Source organism: Pleurodeles waltl, chromosome 8, assembly GCF_031143425.1.
Source record: "Pleurodeles waltl isolate 20211129_DDA chromosome 8, aPleWal1.hap1.20221129, whole genome shotgun sequence".
Taxonomy (NCBI): Eukaryota; Metazoa; Chordata; class Amphibia; order Caudata; family Salamandridae; genus Pleurodeles; species Pleurodeles waltl.
The window spans coordinates 185,850,169-185,868,867 of NC_090447.1; the positions used below are offsets into that span (position 1 = coordinate 185,850,169).

Here is an 18,699-nt window from a genome sequence, read left to right on the forward strand (position 1 = left end):
GTGCACCCCTAACCCATGCATAAACTGAAACCAAAACAATGTGCACCCCTAACCCATGCCTAAACTGAAACCGAAACAATGTGCACCCCTAACCCATGCATAAGCTGAAACCGAAACAGTGCGCACCCCTAATCCATGCCACAAGCTGAAACCGAAACAATGTGTACCCCTAACCCATGCATAAACTGAAACTGAAACAATGTGCACCCCTAACCCATGCATAAACTGAAACCAAAACAATGTGCACCCCTAACCCATGCCTAAACTGAAACCGAAACAATGTGCACCCCTAACCCATGCATAAGCTGAAACCGAAACAGTGTGCACCCCTAATCCATGCCACAAGCTGAAACCGAAACAATGTGCACCCCTAACCCATGCTACAAGCTGAAACCGAAACAATGTGAACCCCAACCCATTCATAAATGAAAACCGAAACAATGTGCACCCCTAAAACATGCAACTAGCTAGAACCTAACCCATGCATAAACTGAAACCGAAACAGTGTGCACCCCTAATCAATGGCGCAAGGTAAAACCGAAACAATGTGCACCCCTAACCCATGCTACAAGCTGAAACCGAAACAATGTGAACCCCTAACCCATGCATAATCTGAAACTGAAACAATGTGCACCCCAACCCATCCCACAAGCTAGAACCAAAACAATTTGCACCCCTAACCCATGCATTAATTAAAACCGAAACAATGTGCACCCCTAAAACATGCAACAAGCTAGAACCGAAACAATATGAACCCCTAACCCATGCATAATCTGACACTGAAACAATGTGCACCCCTAACCCATACCACAAGCTAGAACCAAAACAATGTGCACCCCTAACCCATGCATAAATTAAAGCTGATACAATGTGCGCTCCTAAAACATGCAACAAGCTAGAACCGAAACAATGTGCACCCCTAACCCATGCATAAGCTGAAACAGAAACTGTGTGCACCCCTAATCCATGCCACAAGCTAAAACCAAAACAATGTGCACCCCTAACCCATGCTACAAGCTGAAACTGAAACAATGTGAACCCCTAACCCATGCATAATCTGAAACTGAAACAATGTGCACCCCTAACCCATCCCACAAGCTAGAACCAAAACAATGTGCACCCCTAACCCATGCATATATTGAAACCGAAACAATGTGCACCCCTAAAACATGCAACAAGCTAGAACCGAAACAATGTGCACCCCTAACCTATGCCACAAACTAGAACCTGAAACAATGTGCAATCCAAGACAGTGTTAGCAGCTGAAACCGAAACAATGTGTACTCTTAACCTTTGACCAAGCTGAAACTGGAATAATGGGTACCCTAACCCGTGCCACGAGCTGGAACCAAAACAATGTGTATCTCTCACCCAAGCCACAAGCTGAAACTGAAACAATGTGCTCCCCTAACCTATGCCGCTAACTGACACCGAAGCAACCCCTAACCCATGTCTGAAGCTGAATTCAAAACAATGTTTACCTCCCATTCCTGAACCAATACGGAACTGAAACAGTGTGCTCCCACCACCCATGCCACAAACTGAACCCGAAACAATGAGCAACAAAAGCCAGTGTTAGCATCTGAAATCAATAACACGTGCACCCCTACCACATCTGAACCATCAGAAACACTGTGCAATCCAATCTAGTGTTAGCAGCTGAAATCGAAACAAAGCGCACCCCTAACCCATGCACAAGCTGAAAACTAAACAATGTGCAACCCAAGATAGTGTTAACAGTGGAAACCGAAGCAAAGTGCACGCCTAACCCATGCACAAGCTGAAAACTAAACAATGTGCAACCAAAGCCAGTGGTAGAAGCTGAAGCTGAAACAATGTGCACCCGTAACCCACAAATGAAGTTGAGTCTAAAACAACCCAAGCCAGTGTTAGAAGCTGAAACCAATACAATGCACACACCTACCCCATGTTAGAAGATGAAATCAAAACAAAGCACACCCCAAACCATTGTTAGAAAATAACCCATAAATAAAGCACACCGCAAACCTGTGTCAGACACTGAATGGCTTATGCACACCCATGACGCCACAAGCTGAACCCCAAACTATGTTCATCTCAAACCATTGTTAGATAATGAATCCCATCAAACACCAGGCACAGGCTGAGCCCATATCTATCAGTGCTCAAGCTCTAGGCACAGGCTGAGCCCACAGCTACCAGTGCTCAACCTCTAGGCACAGGCTGAGCCCACAGCTATCAGTGTTCAAGCTCTAGGGACAGGCTGAGCCCACAGCTATCAGTGCTCAAGCTCTAGGCACAGGGTGAGCCGACAGCTATCAGTGCTCAATCTCTAGGCACAGGGTGAGCCCACAGCTATCAGTGCTCAAGCTCTAGGCACAGGCTGAGCCCACAGCTATCAGTGCTCAAGCTCTAGGGACAGGCTGAGCCCACAGCTATCAGTGCTCAAGCTCTAGGCACAGGCTGAGCCGACAGCTATCAGTGCTCAAGCTCTAGGCACAGGGTGAGCCCACATTTATCAGTGGTCAAGCTCTAGGCACAGGCTGATCTCACAGCTATCAGTGCTCAAGCTCTAGGCACAGACTGAGCCCACAGCTATCAGTGCTCAAGCTCTAGGCACAGGCTGAGCCCACAGCGATCAATGCTCAAGCTCTAGGCACAGGCTGAGCCCACAGCTATCGGTGTGCAAACACCAGGCACAAGCTGAGCCCACAGCTATCAGTGCTCAAGCTCTAGGCACAGGCTGAGCCCACAGCTATCAGTGCTCAAGCTCTAGGCACAGGCTGAGCCCACAGCTATCAGTGCTCAAGCTCTACGCACAGGCTGAGCTCACAGCTATCAGTGTTCAAGCTCTAGGCACAGGTGGAGCCCACTGCTATCAGTGCTCAAGCTCTAGGCACAGGCTGAGCTCACAGCTATCAGTGCTCAAGCTCTACGCATAGGTTGAGCCCAAATGGATTCATGTCACATTTTCAGGAATATCACATTATACACATGTACATGCAATGGAGGCAAACTGAACTAATGTAGATGGTCAGTGGGTATCTTGAATTTATGACACAATCCAAAAAAGGGGTAGAGGTCGAGAAGGAATGTCTCGACTTCTAAATATGTAATATAACACACAAGGGGAGACAATCTCCTATCTGTCTCTGATTCTCTCTAGACATGCCTTTGTTTTTAAAAAAAGACTTTCACTATTGCATTCTCTGATTGTGTGCTTCAACACAGCGCCCTCACCCAGCCTCCTTCCATTTCTGGACGTGCTCAACCCTGAGAAACAAAAGGGAGCTTTTAGTGAGGAATGGGATCTTAAGATTAAAAAATGCTTATTGAGTACTTCTATTGCTTTCCTTTATTCAAAGGTCTCCGGCATGATTAAAAACTGATGTGATGCTTATGAGGACCTGTAGTCCCAGCATCAGAAGGGGGTTTACATGTTTCAGCCACTTTTTTGCCCATACAGGTTGTGTGGCTTTCTTCAGGACCAAATAAGATCCATGTATTGTCCTAGTTTAACAGATATCTGTGAATTTGTGCGCACTCACACACATTCAATTCATACAAATGGGCCTAAGAGTATTTCCTACTTGGTCCACAGAGCGCGCGAGAAGGTGAACCATGTTATAAAATATTCTTCAAAAGTCTATGCTCGATGTTGTACCCGTTTGTAGACTCCAACTCGAATAAGTCCTGGGTTGGACCTTGCTGGCCCTGACCAGCATTTATAAAGCGCCCACGACCCAATGAAGCTATCTTGGCGCTTGGACCCCAGTTGGGCACCACTGAACTAGGATTTCCCCCTGCTCCCTAAGCAATGATCACAGATCCATTGTACCTACAAAGGAGTATTAACAGCCCGTCTTTGTCGAGCGAGAGAGAATGAAAACAGCGAGGCGGGAAAGAGAGGGGCGGGGGTGGGGGAGAGAGAAGGCAAACATTACATTTCCAACAGTAAGAGCATCGACGCTCGCTGTGTTTTCCCCGTCCTGACAGCTGAGGAGGCAGCTCATTAACGTCCCCGGGTGAGGAGAATGAGCCGCTCACGCTCTCCACCTCACCGGGAGCCTATTTCGGTTTCTGCGCCTTTGCGGTGAAGGACTTTTTTCGCTTTTACACAAATATGAGCGCGGGAGCGTGTCGGCGCCTGTGACGGCGCTCTAAAAACAGCAGCTCTCCATCGAAAGGGCACGTCTATGAATAGCCGCACCTCGGCGCTCGGCGCTAATTTTAGCCGCTCCCGCCCGGTGCACCTGCGTGATGGAGCAGAGCTGGCCTCGGCGAGCAGCGGGCGCGCAGGGGTTCAGTCAAGGAGAGGCGCCGTCCGAGAGAGAGCGCTCCGCTCTCCTCTCTGGGGCCCAAATATCCGCCCTCGCCATCTCCCCCGAAGCCTCCCACTTTTCACCAGCACTCCATTATTTTCTAAATGTCATTCATTTCTGAAAGGACCAAGCTTACGTTTCCCCCAGGGGCTGCACTCCGCTTAGGTGGGGAGTCCGGCAGACATTTTTTTTAGTCTGGCGTGATTGCGCCTCTGTCTGCAAGACCACTGAATACAATTATTTAAACTAGACATATTGACGGCTCTGGCTCAACCCTTAGGAGTAATGCTCTCACAGGCCGTGCCACTGACATTCGAGGTATCATTCCGCCTCGCGTGTTTACATTGGAATGCATGATGGACTACTTTACATCTCGGAAGTACAATGATCTATTTTCTTTATCACAGCGTTGCATTATGTACAGAAAGGCAATTTGTTTCTGTTTTGTCACAGCTGTAGGCTTTTTTTAAAATATTTAATTCATGACTCAAAATGAGAGCCATACTTTGGCTTTGCCAATGCTTGTTGCATTAGAGGCTGGGGAGGAGGGAATACACGCCACGGAGATGGAGCAGTCTGCAGAGTTTTGAAAATATTAATTTAAAAATTGGCACTTGAAGTTATGACTCAATTTTTTTAAATATTTTGTTATGCGTACTGTAAACAATGTCAGTCACAGCCATCGCATCCTTGCCCTTTATTGGTGAGATGTGGTGGGGGTAGAGTGACGGATCTTCTCACCAGTGCAGAATTTCAGTTCATGTGGCCCAGAGGAAACACACATTGATCGCGTATATTTAGTTTCTTATGTGTAAAACAAAGAACAACCTATATGTTTACAATGTTCTATAATCTCTGCAACAAAGCACTGTGCATGTTTCCCCAAAACAGTGTCGTTTACGAGAATCAGAGATTTGTGTTTTCTCTGTGGAACGATTAAGCTTCTTTCAGCCTCTCAGACCACATCACCCCAGCACTGAATGTCCTGATCGGTTGGGAACAGAAGAGAGAACTCATATCAAAACACTGACCATTGTTCACAAGGTCTTATGGAAGGGCCACCATCCATATATCCAGTGGTCCGCAAGCACCCCTCCAACCAATGTCTTCTTCCAGGCGCCTAAGGTCCTGCTGAACTTGCTTGCCATCAAGCCTCATAAACACAAGAGACGTGGAGGGCTATGTGGGACACACATTCGTGTCCAATGATCCACCGTCTGAAGCACCCTTGTCTCCCATCTAACACCTCAAAACAGAGTCGTCAGAGTCCAAAAAAGACGTCAAACCTACCTCTCCTGACTGCCTGTGGTCTCCACGCAATATGAGCTGAGGCTAAGACTCGAGTCAGTCCTAAACTTTCCAGACCAGAAGCCCAGTCATCTTGAACACTATATTGGTTGAACTACACCCCCCCACACACACACAATCAAGTGCTTGTAAATGGCTGGTAAGAAGTGCTAACACTGGATTTACCCCACTGCTCGCAACACAGAAGGGGTGCTTTATCTGAAACACAGAAGGGTGTGCATTCTGGGCCCACTGGAGATTATGTTTTATATGCAACACAGAAGAGTATGCCTTACGGCCCTACTTGAGGTAGTTCTTTATCTGCAACATGAAAGGTATGCATTATGGACCCACTGAAGATTATGCATGATCTGCAACACGGACGGCTATGCATTTTGGCCTCATTGGATGTTATGTTATATCTGCAACACAAAAGGGTACGCATTATGGCCCAACAGGAGGCTTCATCTTTAATACAGGAGATTGTGCATAATGGCCCCACTGAGGGTTATGCTTTACCTGCAACACAGAAGCGTATAGTTATGGCCCCACTTGAGGTTATGCTTCATCTGCAACACAAATGGTATGCATTATGGATCTACTGAGTGTTATGCTTTATCTGCAACACGAAATGCTACGCATTATGGCCTCACTGGATGTTATGCTTTATCTGCAACACAAAAGAGCATGCATTATTGCCACACTGGAGGTTATGTTTTATATGCAACACAGAAGAGTGTGCATAAGGGGCCCGACTGGAGATTATACTTTATATGCAACACAGAACGGTAAGCATTATGGCCCCACTGGAGATTATATTTTATATGCCACACAGACTGGTATGCATTATAGACCCACTGAAGGTCATGCTCTAGCTGTAACACAGAAGGGTATCCTTTCTGGACCCACTTGAGGTTCTGCTTTATCTGCAACTCACAGGTGTATGTTCAACGGACCCACTGATGGTTATGCTTATTTAACTGCAACACAGAAGGCTATGCCTTATGGTCTCACTTGATGTTACTCTTTCTCTGCAATACAAAAGGGTATGCATTATGGCGCCAATGGAAGTTATGCTTTATCAGCAACACAGAAGGGTGTGCATAATAGCCCCACTAGAGGTTATGCTGTATCTTCAATAAAAAGGGTATGCATTATGGCCTCACTGGATGTTATGGTATATGTGCAACACATGAGGATAATGCATTAAGGACCTACTGAAGGCTATGCTTTATCTGCAATTCAAAAGTGTATGCAGTACGACCTCACTGAATGTCATGTTTTATACACATGACATTAGGTAGTGTATTATGAACCCACTGAAGATTACGCTTTATCTGCAACACAAAAAGGTGTGCATCACCTTCAGTCCTGAAAGGCATTCTCTATATGCAGTACAAAGCGGTATTTATTATATGCAACAGACAGTGTGTAATATCTGCAACACAGAAAGCTATTTTCTACCTGAAACAAAGAAAACTGTGTGCTAGCTGCAGCAAAGATGGGTGCGCATTACTTGCAACACAGCAGGGTGTCTTTTATCTCCACAAAGATGAGTATACAGCATCGGCAACAGACTTCATTTTATCTGCAACACAGAAGGGTGTGTATTATCTGCAACACAGAAGGGTGTGCATTATCAACAAGGCAGAGAAGTGTGCATTATCTGCTACACTGCAGGGTGAGCATTATCTGCAATAGAGAGGAGTGTGCATTATCTTCAACACAGATGGGTGTGCATTATCTACAGCACAGAGGGGTGTGCATTATCTGCAACACGGAGGGGTGTACATTATGTGCAACACAGAAGGATGTGCATTATCTGCAACCGAGATGAATGTGCATTACCTCCAACACAGAAGGATATGCATTATCTGCAACACAGAAGGGTGTGCATTATTTGCAACACAGAAAGATATGCATTATCTGCAACACAGAAAGAAGTGCATTGTCTGCAACAGAGACCAGTGTGCATTACCTGCAAGACCGAAGGATATGCATTATATGCAACACAGAAGGATGTGCATTATCTGCAGCACAAAAGGGTGTGCATTATCTGCAACACAGAAGGGTGTGCATTATCTGCAACACAAAAGGATGTAAAGTATCTGCAACACATACAAATGTACATTATCTGCAACACAGAAGGATATGCAGCAACACAGAAGGGTGTGCATTATCTGCAACAGAGGCGAAAGTGCATTACCTGTAACACAGAAGGATATGCATCATATGCAACACAGAGGTACGTACAGTATCTGCAACGCATACGAATGTGCATTATTTGTAACACAGGAGGATATGCAACAACACAGAAGGGTGTGCATTATCTGCAACTCAGAAGGGTGTGCATTATTCGCAACTCAGAAGGGTGTGAAATTATCAGTCCCTCGCTCAGACAGCCTGTGTCCAGAACATGCATGGATCATGGATGTCATGCATGTTGCTCCACGGCCATGGCTCGCTCCAGATGACACCACCTCCGGGCCTTGAGAGCGGAGCAGGCGCATCTTGTTCGAGTATCTCAAAGGGGGGCACTGCCTACGCATTCGACATTAGCGCCTGCGGGCACAACTTCCTTTCAGATCTATTTTTACGTCTGACTCATGCAGCGGATTCGTTAACAAAAGGAAAGCATTTCTGAATCAAAGCAACTGGCCCCGAGAGTGGAACGACGTCTCTGTGCAGATTTCGTGCTTACACCAGAGATTGCATCGACCCCTTTAAACAGAGCATTTAAAGGGCAGCCTCAGTGTACTTTGTCTCATCGATGCCTCCAGGCATCAGGCATTTAATCTAATGTGTTACTCAGATTCGGACTTCAGACGGGGGGCATCATTCCCAACAGCACTCTGGAAATGGGTGGCTTAGTCGACGACTTGTTGGTTAGAGTCTGCAGTGATGTAATCAGCATGACAAGTGTATTCCTGCAAAGGCTGGCCTTTAGCAAGATCGTTTGATGTTACTAAAAGTATACCTAAGACACATCCGCGGGAGCTTTCAGCTGCCCTCTTCACCCACTGCTCTGTTAATGTGCCATTCATATTTGTCTTCCTCTCGCTACTGCATGCAGCGGGCATGTGCTTTTGGTGACCAAGAAAATATGTTTACTTAGGGCCAATGCGTTTTTTTTTTTTTAAAGATTGAAGGACCAGGCAGTTCCCCGGCAGAGGTACATACTGTGAACTCATAAAGCTCGCTAACAAGTACCCCCAATCATGAGTGAAACCAGCCCTTCATAGCCAAGTCATTCGGACTAGGTAGGCATTCTGGCACCGGTGGGTTTAAAAAGTGTGGCTTTAAAATTGCAGCATGCGCGGCGCTAGTGGTTGACAAATCGGAATTGAGTGAGTGCCACACGTTGCATGGGGCCTGTGCCTAAATGTTATTTCCAATCAGTGCTCACAAGAGGCCATGCCTGTTCTGTGTTGATAAATCTGCAAAATGTCGACCCTTCAAATTAATGAGGTGGGATGACTGTATCACACGGCAAGGGGCCATGCAGCAGTTATGCCTGACTGATGCCATCAACTTCTGAAGGTGACCAGTTAACTTTGGTAAAGCGTTGCAGCCGAGCAATGTCCGTAGCAGTTTAGCCCTTTGAGCTAGAAGTAGGTTATGCAGAAGAAGACCGGTCATGCGGCAGAAAATGACAGGTCATGCGGCGAGTGTGGCAAACTCATATTTTTATGGAATAACACCGGGGCCACACAGTCGCGTTTTCCAGTGGCTCTAGGTGTCGTGTAAGTCAATTTCCACTAAAAGTGATAACATACGCATGCGCAAACTGCACACGATTCACAAAAAAAGAAGAGTAGGCGTTCTGCCGCACGTGTTGGTATGTACAAGATGAACATCTCACTCGGAGAGTGCCAAAGCAACTGCTATGCAAGCACACTGCACATTCAACGCATGTCTACAATGTAGTAACTATTTGGTAGTCGCACAGCTTGAGGGAAACGCTCCTGAACATATGTGAGCTTCCAGTGCACACCCAAATTGGCACTTGGCAACTTGTGCCTTTGTGCACCAACAAATGAGATTTGCCTGTACAGAATATCCCCATTATCAGTGGATTATTTATTGCTAGGAGATGGCAGGGGCTTTGCAGCAACGTTACAAAATATTGCTGCACGGGAGTTCAGCCTGGTGGAATGAACACTAAATGTCAACTGTGCTCGAGATGGCGAAGGGCGCATGTGAGCCGAGGCAGTGGGGACTGGCTGCGCGTGCCCGTGCTGCCTTGCTGTTGCATCCTGTTTCCATGGTGACACTAAGGCGGTGATGTGCAATATGAGATGAGAGTAAGGTAGGCAGTGGGGGGGGGGGGTGCAGAGGAGTGGTTGGCAGGTCACTCGGAGCATAATAGGGGCTCGAGCGTTACTGAAGTAGGTAGTCTAAGTACAAAGCATTGTTTACCATGAGCTTGGAAGGAAGAAGGCGGGAGTGTTGTATTTTATATGTAAATGAAGGAGTCGTGTCCTCCGGCCCTGGAGGGTAATGGGTAAGGAAAGAGAGGGGAGGCTGGGTCCCACAGTCTGTGAATATGGCAGGCAGTTGCCAACCCTGTGAAGAGCTATGGCCTATTGTCAGGGCTACTGAAATTGCACCGCTGTTTCCGCATAATTATGGATTTGCCGCACTTGCCACATAATCCATCATGCTGCATAGCTGTTAACAAAAAAAAATGTTTCTAGCTCAAACGGATCAAAGGTTTCTAACAATGCGGAAATATGTCAACGGGTGGTCGCGTGAAATGGAAAGCCCTTCGCAAAGGTTAACTGGCCATCTTTTAGTTGCATACTTCTGTATTTTTTTAAGTGGTACTAACGAGGTGAAAGCTCTTTCAAGACACTGTTACCATGCCATGTGTAAACATTACAAAATAATGAAGTAATACTATCAAAAGAGCAGAATATGCTTTCTTCTTCACAATCTGAGTCGGAGAATGATAGAAGACAGTGCGGGGGGGGGGGGCTGTTCTATAATCAGTGGGTGGAGTGGACAGTGCCTCTAGGCGGTGAGCCTGTTCTAAATTATGCAAAGGGTAACTAAACGGCGTCCTAATCTGTCCTATCAAATACCTATACAGCGCTCTGTTGGCAGGACGCACTTCGACATCCTAACAGGAAAACCATCCCTCGGGGATGCAGCCGTAGTTGGATAAGAGCGGCCATCTGCCGATCAGGGTCCTTCTTTACGGACGCAAATGACAGGCTGTGCTGTCTTCCTCGGAGAGGAGGGGAGGTTTCCACGTACTTTGCGCCCCTCACCCCTTCAGCCATATTTCATAATGCAACACGCATAAACACAAGTGGTCACCGCACGCTTGAAATAAAACAGGACGCCCCTGAGAGTGTTCTGGTCTACATTTATAAGGCAAGGCCCAGATGGAACAATGACGTTCCCTGCCACAAGGGGGCGGGGCAGGAGGCTACACAATTCGTGCCCTACCTGTGTACTTTCCTAGCGCACTGATGCGAGATTTCCCAAATGGCATTTCCGTTCCGCAAAACATAACAGTTGCAGAGACCAGTGCGCAGCCCCCCACCCGGAGCATCTGTCCTTGCATTCTGCAAAGCAGATGGTGGCTGAAAGCCAATCCCCTCTGTTTACCAATCTGGTCAGAGTGTGGCAAATTCTGTCCTGAGCATGGAACGTTTCAGCCATCAATGGAAGGCATTCCCTCTGCGTGGGAATCAGAAGAGGTCGCCTCTCTTCCAAATCTGATATCGAGCACAAGGTTTCACATTACCCCAGGGGCAGAGCCATCACCCACCCTGCTCAACAAAGTACCAATTGTGTGAGCTGCATTCCTGCACCATGGTTAGGGCGGCTGATGCATGCAGTTGTCGGTTTGAGTGAAGTAGGCCTCTTCGAAGTTTCCAAACGTTAACACGTGTCACTGGTAGGACAGAACCATGTTCTGTGCAACCTAGTGCAGCACGAATGAACCACAGACGTATGATAGATGACACATTATGTCACCAGTGCGCCCTTTTCTGGTCTACAGTGTGCTTTAAAAATTGCTTAGCATAACATTATGATTTCTGTTGTTCTCAGGACTATAGCCAGCCTTTAACAACATCCACTCTGTCCCTCCTTTAAGAAACGTCAAGGTGTTGCCATGCAGGAGCACGCCTGGCACGGGAGTGCCCTGTCCCACATACTAATCGCAGGCTTGCTCCCTGTCTTGGGGTTGCCACTGAAGTATATGTTTTCTGTGCTTTCTCTCATCCCATTTTAAATCTACTTTACTCCCCCTGATCAAGCATGGTGTTCTTTCAGGGTTTGTTTCTGTGAGCTGCACCTCTGAGCTATCCCTGGCCCAAGCTCTCCAAGAGCCCTTCATCCACTCTCTTCAACTATCCATGGTTGGACGTGAGCTCAAGCAGAGATTCTTGTGTTGGGATCATCTATCAAGTTCTGCCCATAGCATGAGGGAGCATTCCCGGTACCATCAGTGATAGCAGAAGACTTGCAGATCTTTCCAGGCGTACATGTTTTTGTGACACCCATGGGTAGCACCCTAAGTCAAGCCTCAGGGTGGACTCTCACGCATGGGACATGAAACAGGAAGATCCCATTCCTCATCCCCCCAAGGAGCACTCACTGAGATCCACCTAGAGTAGGAAAGGCGAAATCTACATCGGTGTCACTGCCTGTTCTTGGTTAGTCGCCAAGAGGGAATAACGAACGCAGCTGCCCGTGCCCTCTTCTGCCTGAAGATGATGGACACCTTCAAAACACTGCATTGACTTTTAGTCTGCAGCTGGATTCAGAATACAATCTTGACTTTTGTCAATCAAGTCCACCACGCGTTAGACCTTCTATTTCTTGCGGATCCAACTCAGAGCTCGATCTCAGCGGAAGCCTGTGATCTTCAGTCCTTTTTGAGTAGCGCCTTCCTACAGGAAGAAGCGCGTGGGTTGCCCACACTTCGTTGCTCTGGTAACCATATTCTGGAACGTATTTCCTAGCACCATCACTGCCATCAAGAAATTGCTTAAAACTTTCCTAAATCCTCTGCAGTCCATCCCTTCTGCTTTTATCCTATCCTGCTCTGCTATTTGCTTAAACTTAAAATCCCAGAGGTCACACCTGGAAGAGCATGTGCTTCTTAAATTATTTCAAGGATATCTCAAGAAAAAAAGAAAAAATATTTTGCACTATTCTAAAAAAGTCTTGTGAATAGAAGGATCTCTGACTTCAGGCATAATCTGATGTAAAATTGATGCACAATTTCACCACTATCAAGGGGCAAATTCCCGAAGGGAATCCCACCTTGAGCACTTCTCAATAGATTTACTCCCCTGGCCAATACTCTGAAAGTTCTCTCTTGTGAATGTATCCTGCAAGACGTGTGCGTCCATTCTGCATTTTCCACCTTATTACAGAATGTGGAAGCATCTGTTGAACTGGAGCTGACACACCCTATGTCAGTTTTGGCTTCGACTGCAAACTGAAGTGTGAGGGGTAACTGTAACCACTTACAGACTAATGAACAGAAAAAGGGAAGTCGTGTGCAGCATTCATGTCCACAAAATGTGCGAGGCAGGGTATTGTGATATGCAAGTGGTTACAATGTGGCACGTGACGCTGCCCCAATAAACAGCGCGCGCTGAAGTGTTTTAACATCCCAAAGTTTCCAGCTCGGATCATCATAGGTCACTCAATGCACGAATAGCTCGCGCGCATGATGTGCTGCCAAGCAACGCTGCGTGTGTGCTGTACTTTGCTTTTTTAGTAGGGCTACGTACGTTCAAAGTTTTGCTTGTGTGCTCAGCGCTGTATAGGAGGGGTGAACGGCTGAAAGCGACGTTTGTACACCAGGTTGTGCTCTCGAACATGACGCAATCCCTAGAGTACACGAGCGCAGAGGCATCCTGAATACATAGAGTCAAGGCGCTATACACAAAGCCAAACTATAGAATGGTAACATAACAAGAACATCTGTACCAACAAAGTAAACTGGTGATCGCGGCAAATGGATGTGGTTTGCTGCATGCACGGGGTGGCATGAAAGCGCTGTCGACGCACTAAGTCCTGCTAAAAGCTAACATCACAGTGCCACACTGAGCACAAGCTACCGGGTGTGTTTCTGCAGGCACTGAGCGCTTACCAGAACTGCTCAAGGACACAGTACTGTGCGTTAAGCGGCAACACAATGCTACAGTGCACTGCAGTTGACAGCCAACAGTTGTCCAACTGCTGGTGTGTGAGCTCGGAGCTTGCAAAAGGGGACCAGATGACCAGTCTGCACTGACTGGCGACACCTCGCTATGCTCTACGGAACACACGGCTATACGGGGAGGGGGCAGCGGGAGCCTGCAGGGAGCAACAAAGCGCCCCTTCCGGCATGTCCTCGGGCAGCCAGGCTCGGCTCCCAGGAGCTCGGCTGCAATGCAGACCTACCAACCCTACCTCTGAGCGCCGAGATGGACAGGAGAGGTGTCCTCACTACGCCTTTTTTGCTTCCCCTAGAATAGATCGTATGCTTCCTATCTGCGTTATGTCGGCCAATCAGGTAAAAACAGTGTGCGCACAGTATCAGGTCGCTTTTTGCACGAGAGACCACCTGTAATGCCTTGAAAATAACAAGCAAAAAATGGTTTAAGCAAAGTTTTGGCCACTCTTTTCCTCATCAGCAAATACCTGCATCATTTCATCCAGGTACAAACCTGAGGAGCTATCCTCCTGCAGGACTAGGGCCTGAGTCCCAAAACCGTGTGCTCGTTCCTTCCGCACCATTTCACACTCTCTTCGGGACTCAAGGGCTTTTGGTGCGAAACAACCAACACACACACACGTTCTTCCAACAACTCATGCCCATGCTAGTTAACAGGGCAGCACCCATCACTCGTGCCCCCACCCCCCCGGGATAAGCAAGCCTACCTTCTCTCCGGTGACCACGTGCAGGCCCTCCCGCACCTTGGCGAAGGAGCCCTCGCCCAGCTTCCGGCCGATGAGGTAGCTGCCCACCCGCTTGGTGTGCTGGAAGCTGCGCAGGCTGTCCCGGGACACGGTGCTCACGCAGGCCGGCAGGAAGGAGGAGCCCTCCTCGGGCACCGAGAGCGAGCGCTCCCCGCTGCCGCTGCCGAAGAAGCACTCCTGGGAGCTGCTGGTGGGAGAGTCTCCGAGCCCGTCCCCGGCGGCGGCCGGCATGGTCCCGGGGCGGAGGGGCGTGTGTGGGGCCAGGGGTGCGGGCACAGAGGGCGCTGTATCCGAGAGCAGGAAGCCGCGTGCAAGGGCAGCGCGGCACTCACGCTAACAAGTGCACAAATAGGACTATAAACAGGCAGAACAGTGTCCAGAATGTGTGCGCCACAGCAGCGATAATCACAGACAACAGCCACCAGGATACAGGCTTCGCGATGGCAGTCTCCAGCGCCTTCAGTGAAAGTGTCCAGCTCAACTGCGCAGAACCGCCTCAGAATATCCCAGAATCGGACAGCAGGGACCCCGGGGGTTTAGGTCTCTGAAGGCAGCGGCCCCGAGGGTGTCTGGGCTGCGCAGAGGCGGTGTCCCGCTGGAGACGGCGGCCGGTGAGCCCGTGCGCTGAGCGGTGGCTCGCTTCCCGCGGGGAGGCAGCGCCACATGTGAGCGCAACGAGCTGAGTCTGGGAGCTGTGCGCGCAGAGCAGCTCTGCTAGGTGTCCCTCCCGAGATCAGAGGATGGTTGGAGCGCGTTGGCAAGGAGGGGTGGAGAGGCGGGAGCAGGCGCGCAGCAGACTGAGTCAGGAGGTGGAACACACGCGCGCACACAGCAGCCTCTAGGAGGACGGCTCAATGGATGCACAGCGCGCTCCGGCGCAGAGAGTGCGCGGTAAAAGGTGGAGGGTCCAGACTCAGACCGAGAACAGCTAGGGGTCCGGTCTAGGAGAGGGTAAACCCCTGCAGGGTCTAGGCTGAGGACAGCTAGGGGTCCGGTCTAGGAGAGGGTTAATCCCTGCAGGGTCCAGGGTGAGACTGAGGACAGCTAGGGGTCCGGTCTAGGAGAGGGTAAACCCCTGCAGGGTCCAGGGTGAGACTGAGGACAGCTAGGGGTCCAGTCTAGAGGATTGGTAAATCCTGCAGGGTCCAGGCTAAGACTGAGGACAGCGTAGGGGTCCGGTCTAGGAGAGGGTAAACCCCTGCAGGGTCCAGGGTGAGACTGAGGACAGCTAGGGGTCCGGTCTAGGAGAGGGTTAATCCCTGCAGGGTCCAGGCTGAGACTGAGGACAGCTAGGGGTCCGGTCTAGGAGAGGGTACACCCCTGCAGGGTCCAGGCTGAGACTGAGGACAGCTAGGGGTCCGGTCTAGGAGAGGGTAAACCCCTGCAGGGTCCAGGGTGAGACTGAGGACAGCTACGGGTCCGGTCTAGGAGAGGGTAAACCCCTGCAGGGTCCAGGCTGAGGACAGCTAGGGGTCCGGTCTAGGAGAGGGTAAACCCCTGAAGGATCCAGGCTGAGACTGAGGACAGCTAGGGGTCCGGTCTAGGAGAGGGTAAACCCCTGCAGGATCCAGGCTGAGACTGAGGACAGCTAGGGGTCCGGTCTAGAGGATTGGTAAATTCTGTCTAGTCCGGGGGGAGACTGAGGACAGCTAGGGGTCCGGTCTAGGAGAGGGTAAACCCCTGCAGGGTCCAGGCTGAGACTGAGGACAACTAGGGGTCCAGTCTAGCAGAGGGTAAAGCCGTGCAAGGTCCAGGCTGGGTGGCACGGGAGCTCGCTGAGGTCCAGACTGGCAGGGATGAGGCTCTGTCTGCTGGATACAGACTGCGAGAGATATAAAGTCCGCGTTAGAGGTCGAGGCTGCCAGGAAGGCAGCATTTGGTCCGTTGGCAGCAGGCCCACGGCTTCCTCGGCATGAAGTGGGCTGGTGCTCGGCTCCTTCCTAGAAAACCTAAATATCCGTCTGTGTGACAGCGGGGCTGGCTGTGTAGCTGAGAGTGTAGGAGGCGCACGTGCCCTCAGCCTGGCCAGGCTCTCTGCCCCCAGGGGGAAGCAGTGGGTGCAGAATGCTTCGTGCCCCTCAAGAGCCCTCCTGCGGCGCACACGGTGGCGCGGGTCTCAGCCGAGGTTTGAATCTGCAGTAACCTAATCCGCTCACCGTCGGCGGCGGGAACAGATGTGCTCTGAGCTCAGCCTTCCGAAGGGCTCCGAGTCCCAGCGCCCAGCAGTCCCCGCCCCTCCCGTCGCACCCTGAGCCTGGGAACAACGCGGGCTGCGCAGACACCTGGAGTGTCCGCCGCGGGCAGCCTCGCTGCGCACTGGGGCGCTGCGGGACTCAAGGGGGATGGGTGGTGTTTAACACATTCACACCTATCTAGGACAGTGCTTAATTTGTAAAACAATAAGTGCCAGGGTACGTCTGCACCCCTTGCCAGCGCAGGCAGTGACTGTACGAAACATCTGCAAACCATCACGCTCCCACAAGTGTGACAGTCCTGACTATTCCAAGAACGCCATAGGAATGGCTTGACCGGCAGGTGTTACTATCTATTAATGTATATTCCGTTAATAACCAGCTCTTCTTGCGCCGTGTTTTAGACTGCCATCTGTGCCGGTGTTGGTAATTAGGTGCCGAACACCGGAAACCACTGGCTCAAATTAAACACTGATTTAGGATCAAAAATACTCTCGTCGTGGCCTCGCTTTCTAATTAACAACACCGAGGGGCGCAGCGCCTCGGCCGGTGCGTGCAGCTGTTCTCACCTGGGCGGTCAGGGTGCCGCCCTGTCAGCACGCGCGCATGCACGAGGCACGCCCTCCCACCCAGTGTAGGTCTCGCACGTGCCCTTCAGCAGCTGGACCTGCAGGGACCCGCCAGCAAGGTGCTGTTTTTATGCCACCTCCATCCACCCGTGCCCTTTACACCAGGCTGTGCTTGGCACTGTAGTATGTAAAGACTTGAAATGCAGCCGGAGTACGTAAACATCTAATATTTATATGTAGTTTCATATAGCGCGAACATGAGCCAAAGGCGTCAGAGCATTTTACACCGCCAAGAGATTCCAAAATGAATGAGATGAGCAACAACACTAATAGTGTGGGTGAGCAACAAAGCAATCAACTGAAACTAAAAAGGGAATCCTAAATGATATATACAAAGTATAAAAAAGCATCCAACAAATGATGTACAAGAGTAGAAAACAAAAGTGGGGGTTATAAACCCACTAGCTACACAAGGCTGATACTGGCAATATGGAGCCAAAGAGAGGCGGAGAGCTCACGTCAATCGTTCAGGAAGCCAAGGAGGGAGTGGAGGAAGCTGGTGGGGGGATGGAGGGGGCTACCATAGAAGAATTGTTCCAATGTGTATTATCTGAATGCAGGTTGTTCTGAGTGTTTCAGAACTAGGAAAGTGTCTTAGATTCTATGACCTGTTCAGGTTTTAGGCACGTTTTGGGGTGAGCTGTGAAGTATAATATTGTAGCAGGGGGTATTGTATATTGTAGTGGGGGTCTGAGGCGCTTAAGACCCTCCAGCCCTGAAATTGTCATATACAAATAACTGATTTCAGATGTGTAAGTCTAGTTCACTGGAAGCAATACAAGATTACAGCATCAGCATGAATAAGGCTCTCACAGTGCCAATAATGACCTGGGGGGAGGTGGTCACCCCGGTATCAGTAGAAAGCAAGTGCTCTTGGCAATCACATTAATTTGTGTTCACAGGTCATGTGGATTTCTCTGCACACACGAGGTATGGCATGTTTGTCTCTTCGGTATCGTGGCATTCCTGATGTGCTGCCCCTCAAAAAATGGCTCTTGGGTGATTATGCTGACCTTTAATTCTAAAGTCCATAAAAGGTTATTTAGGTGTCTTGTTATTTCAGATCACACTTTCATAACGTTTAATGGTGTCTGTTACACTAAGATCATCTGTCCACAGGACATCCCCAGGGAGACAACATCCTCTCCTCTGGATTGACACTATAAACCTACTACTTTGGATTGAATGGCCATTCTTCCAAACCAGAGATCGGTCCACTTCTAGGCTGACCCTTTAAACCTATCACAATTATCTCTGTGGTTTAGTAGTTATCTGGATGGTAGTGGCTGTTGGAAGCCGGCTCTGTATGTACTGTACCAAAGTGAGGTATAGTGTGCGCAGAGTTCAGAGATTCCC

General features: G+C 49.3%; 1 protein-coding gene across 1 annotated transcript in view; it reads right to left on the reverse strand.

The window, feature by feature from the left end:
- Positions 1 to 15,235, reverse strand: part of HUNK (hormonally up-regulated Neu-associated kinase) — an 80,627-nt gene extending 65,392 nt beyond the window's left edge. The window contains exon 1 of the mRNA XM_069204041.1: positions 14,484 to 15,235. Coding sequence (XP_069060142.1) covers positions 14,484 to 14,753 — 270 coding nt within the window. The 5' untranslated portion in view covers positions 14,754 to 15,235. The remainder of the gene's footprint in view (positions 1 to 14,483) is intronic.
- Between the last annotated feature and the right edge of the window lie 3,464 nt (positions 15,236 to 18,699).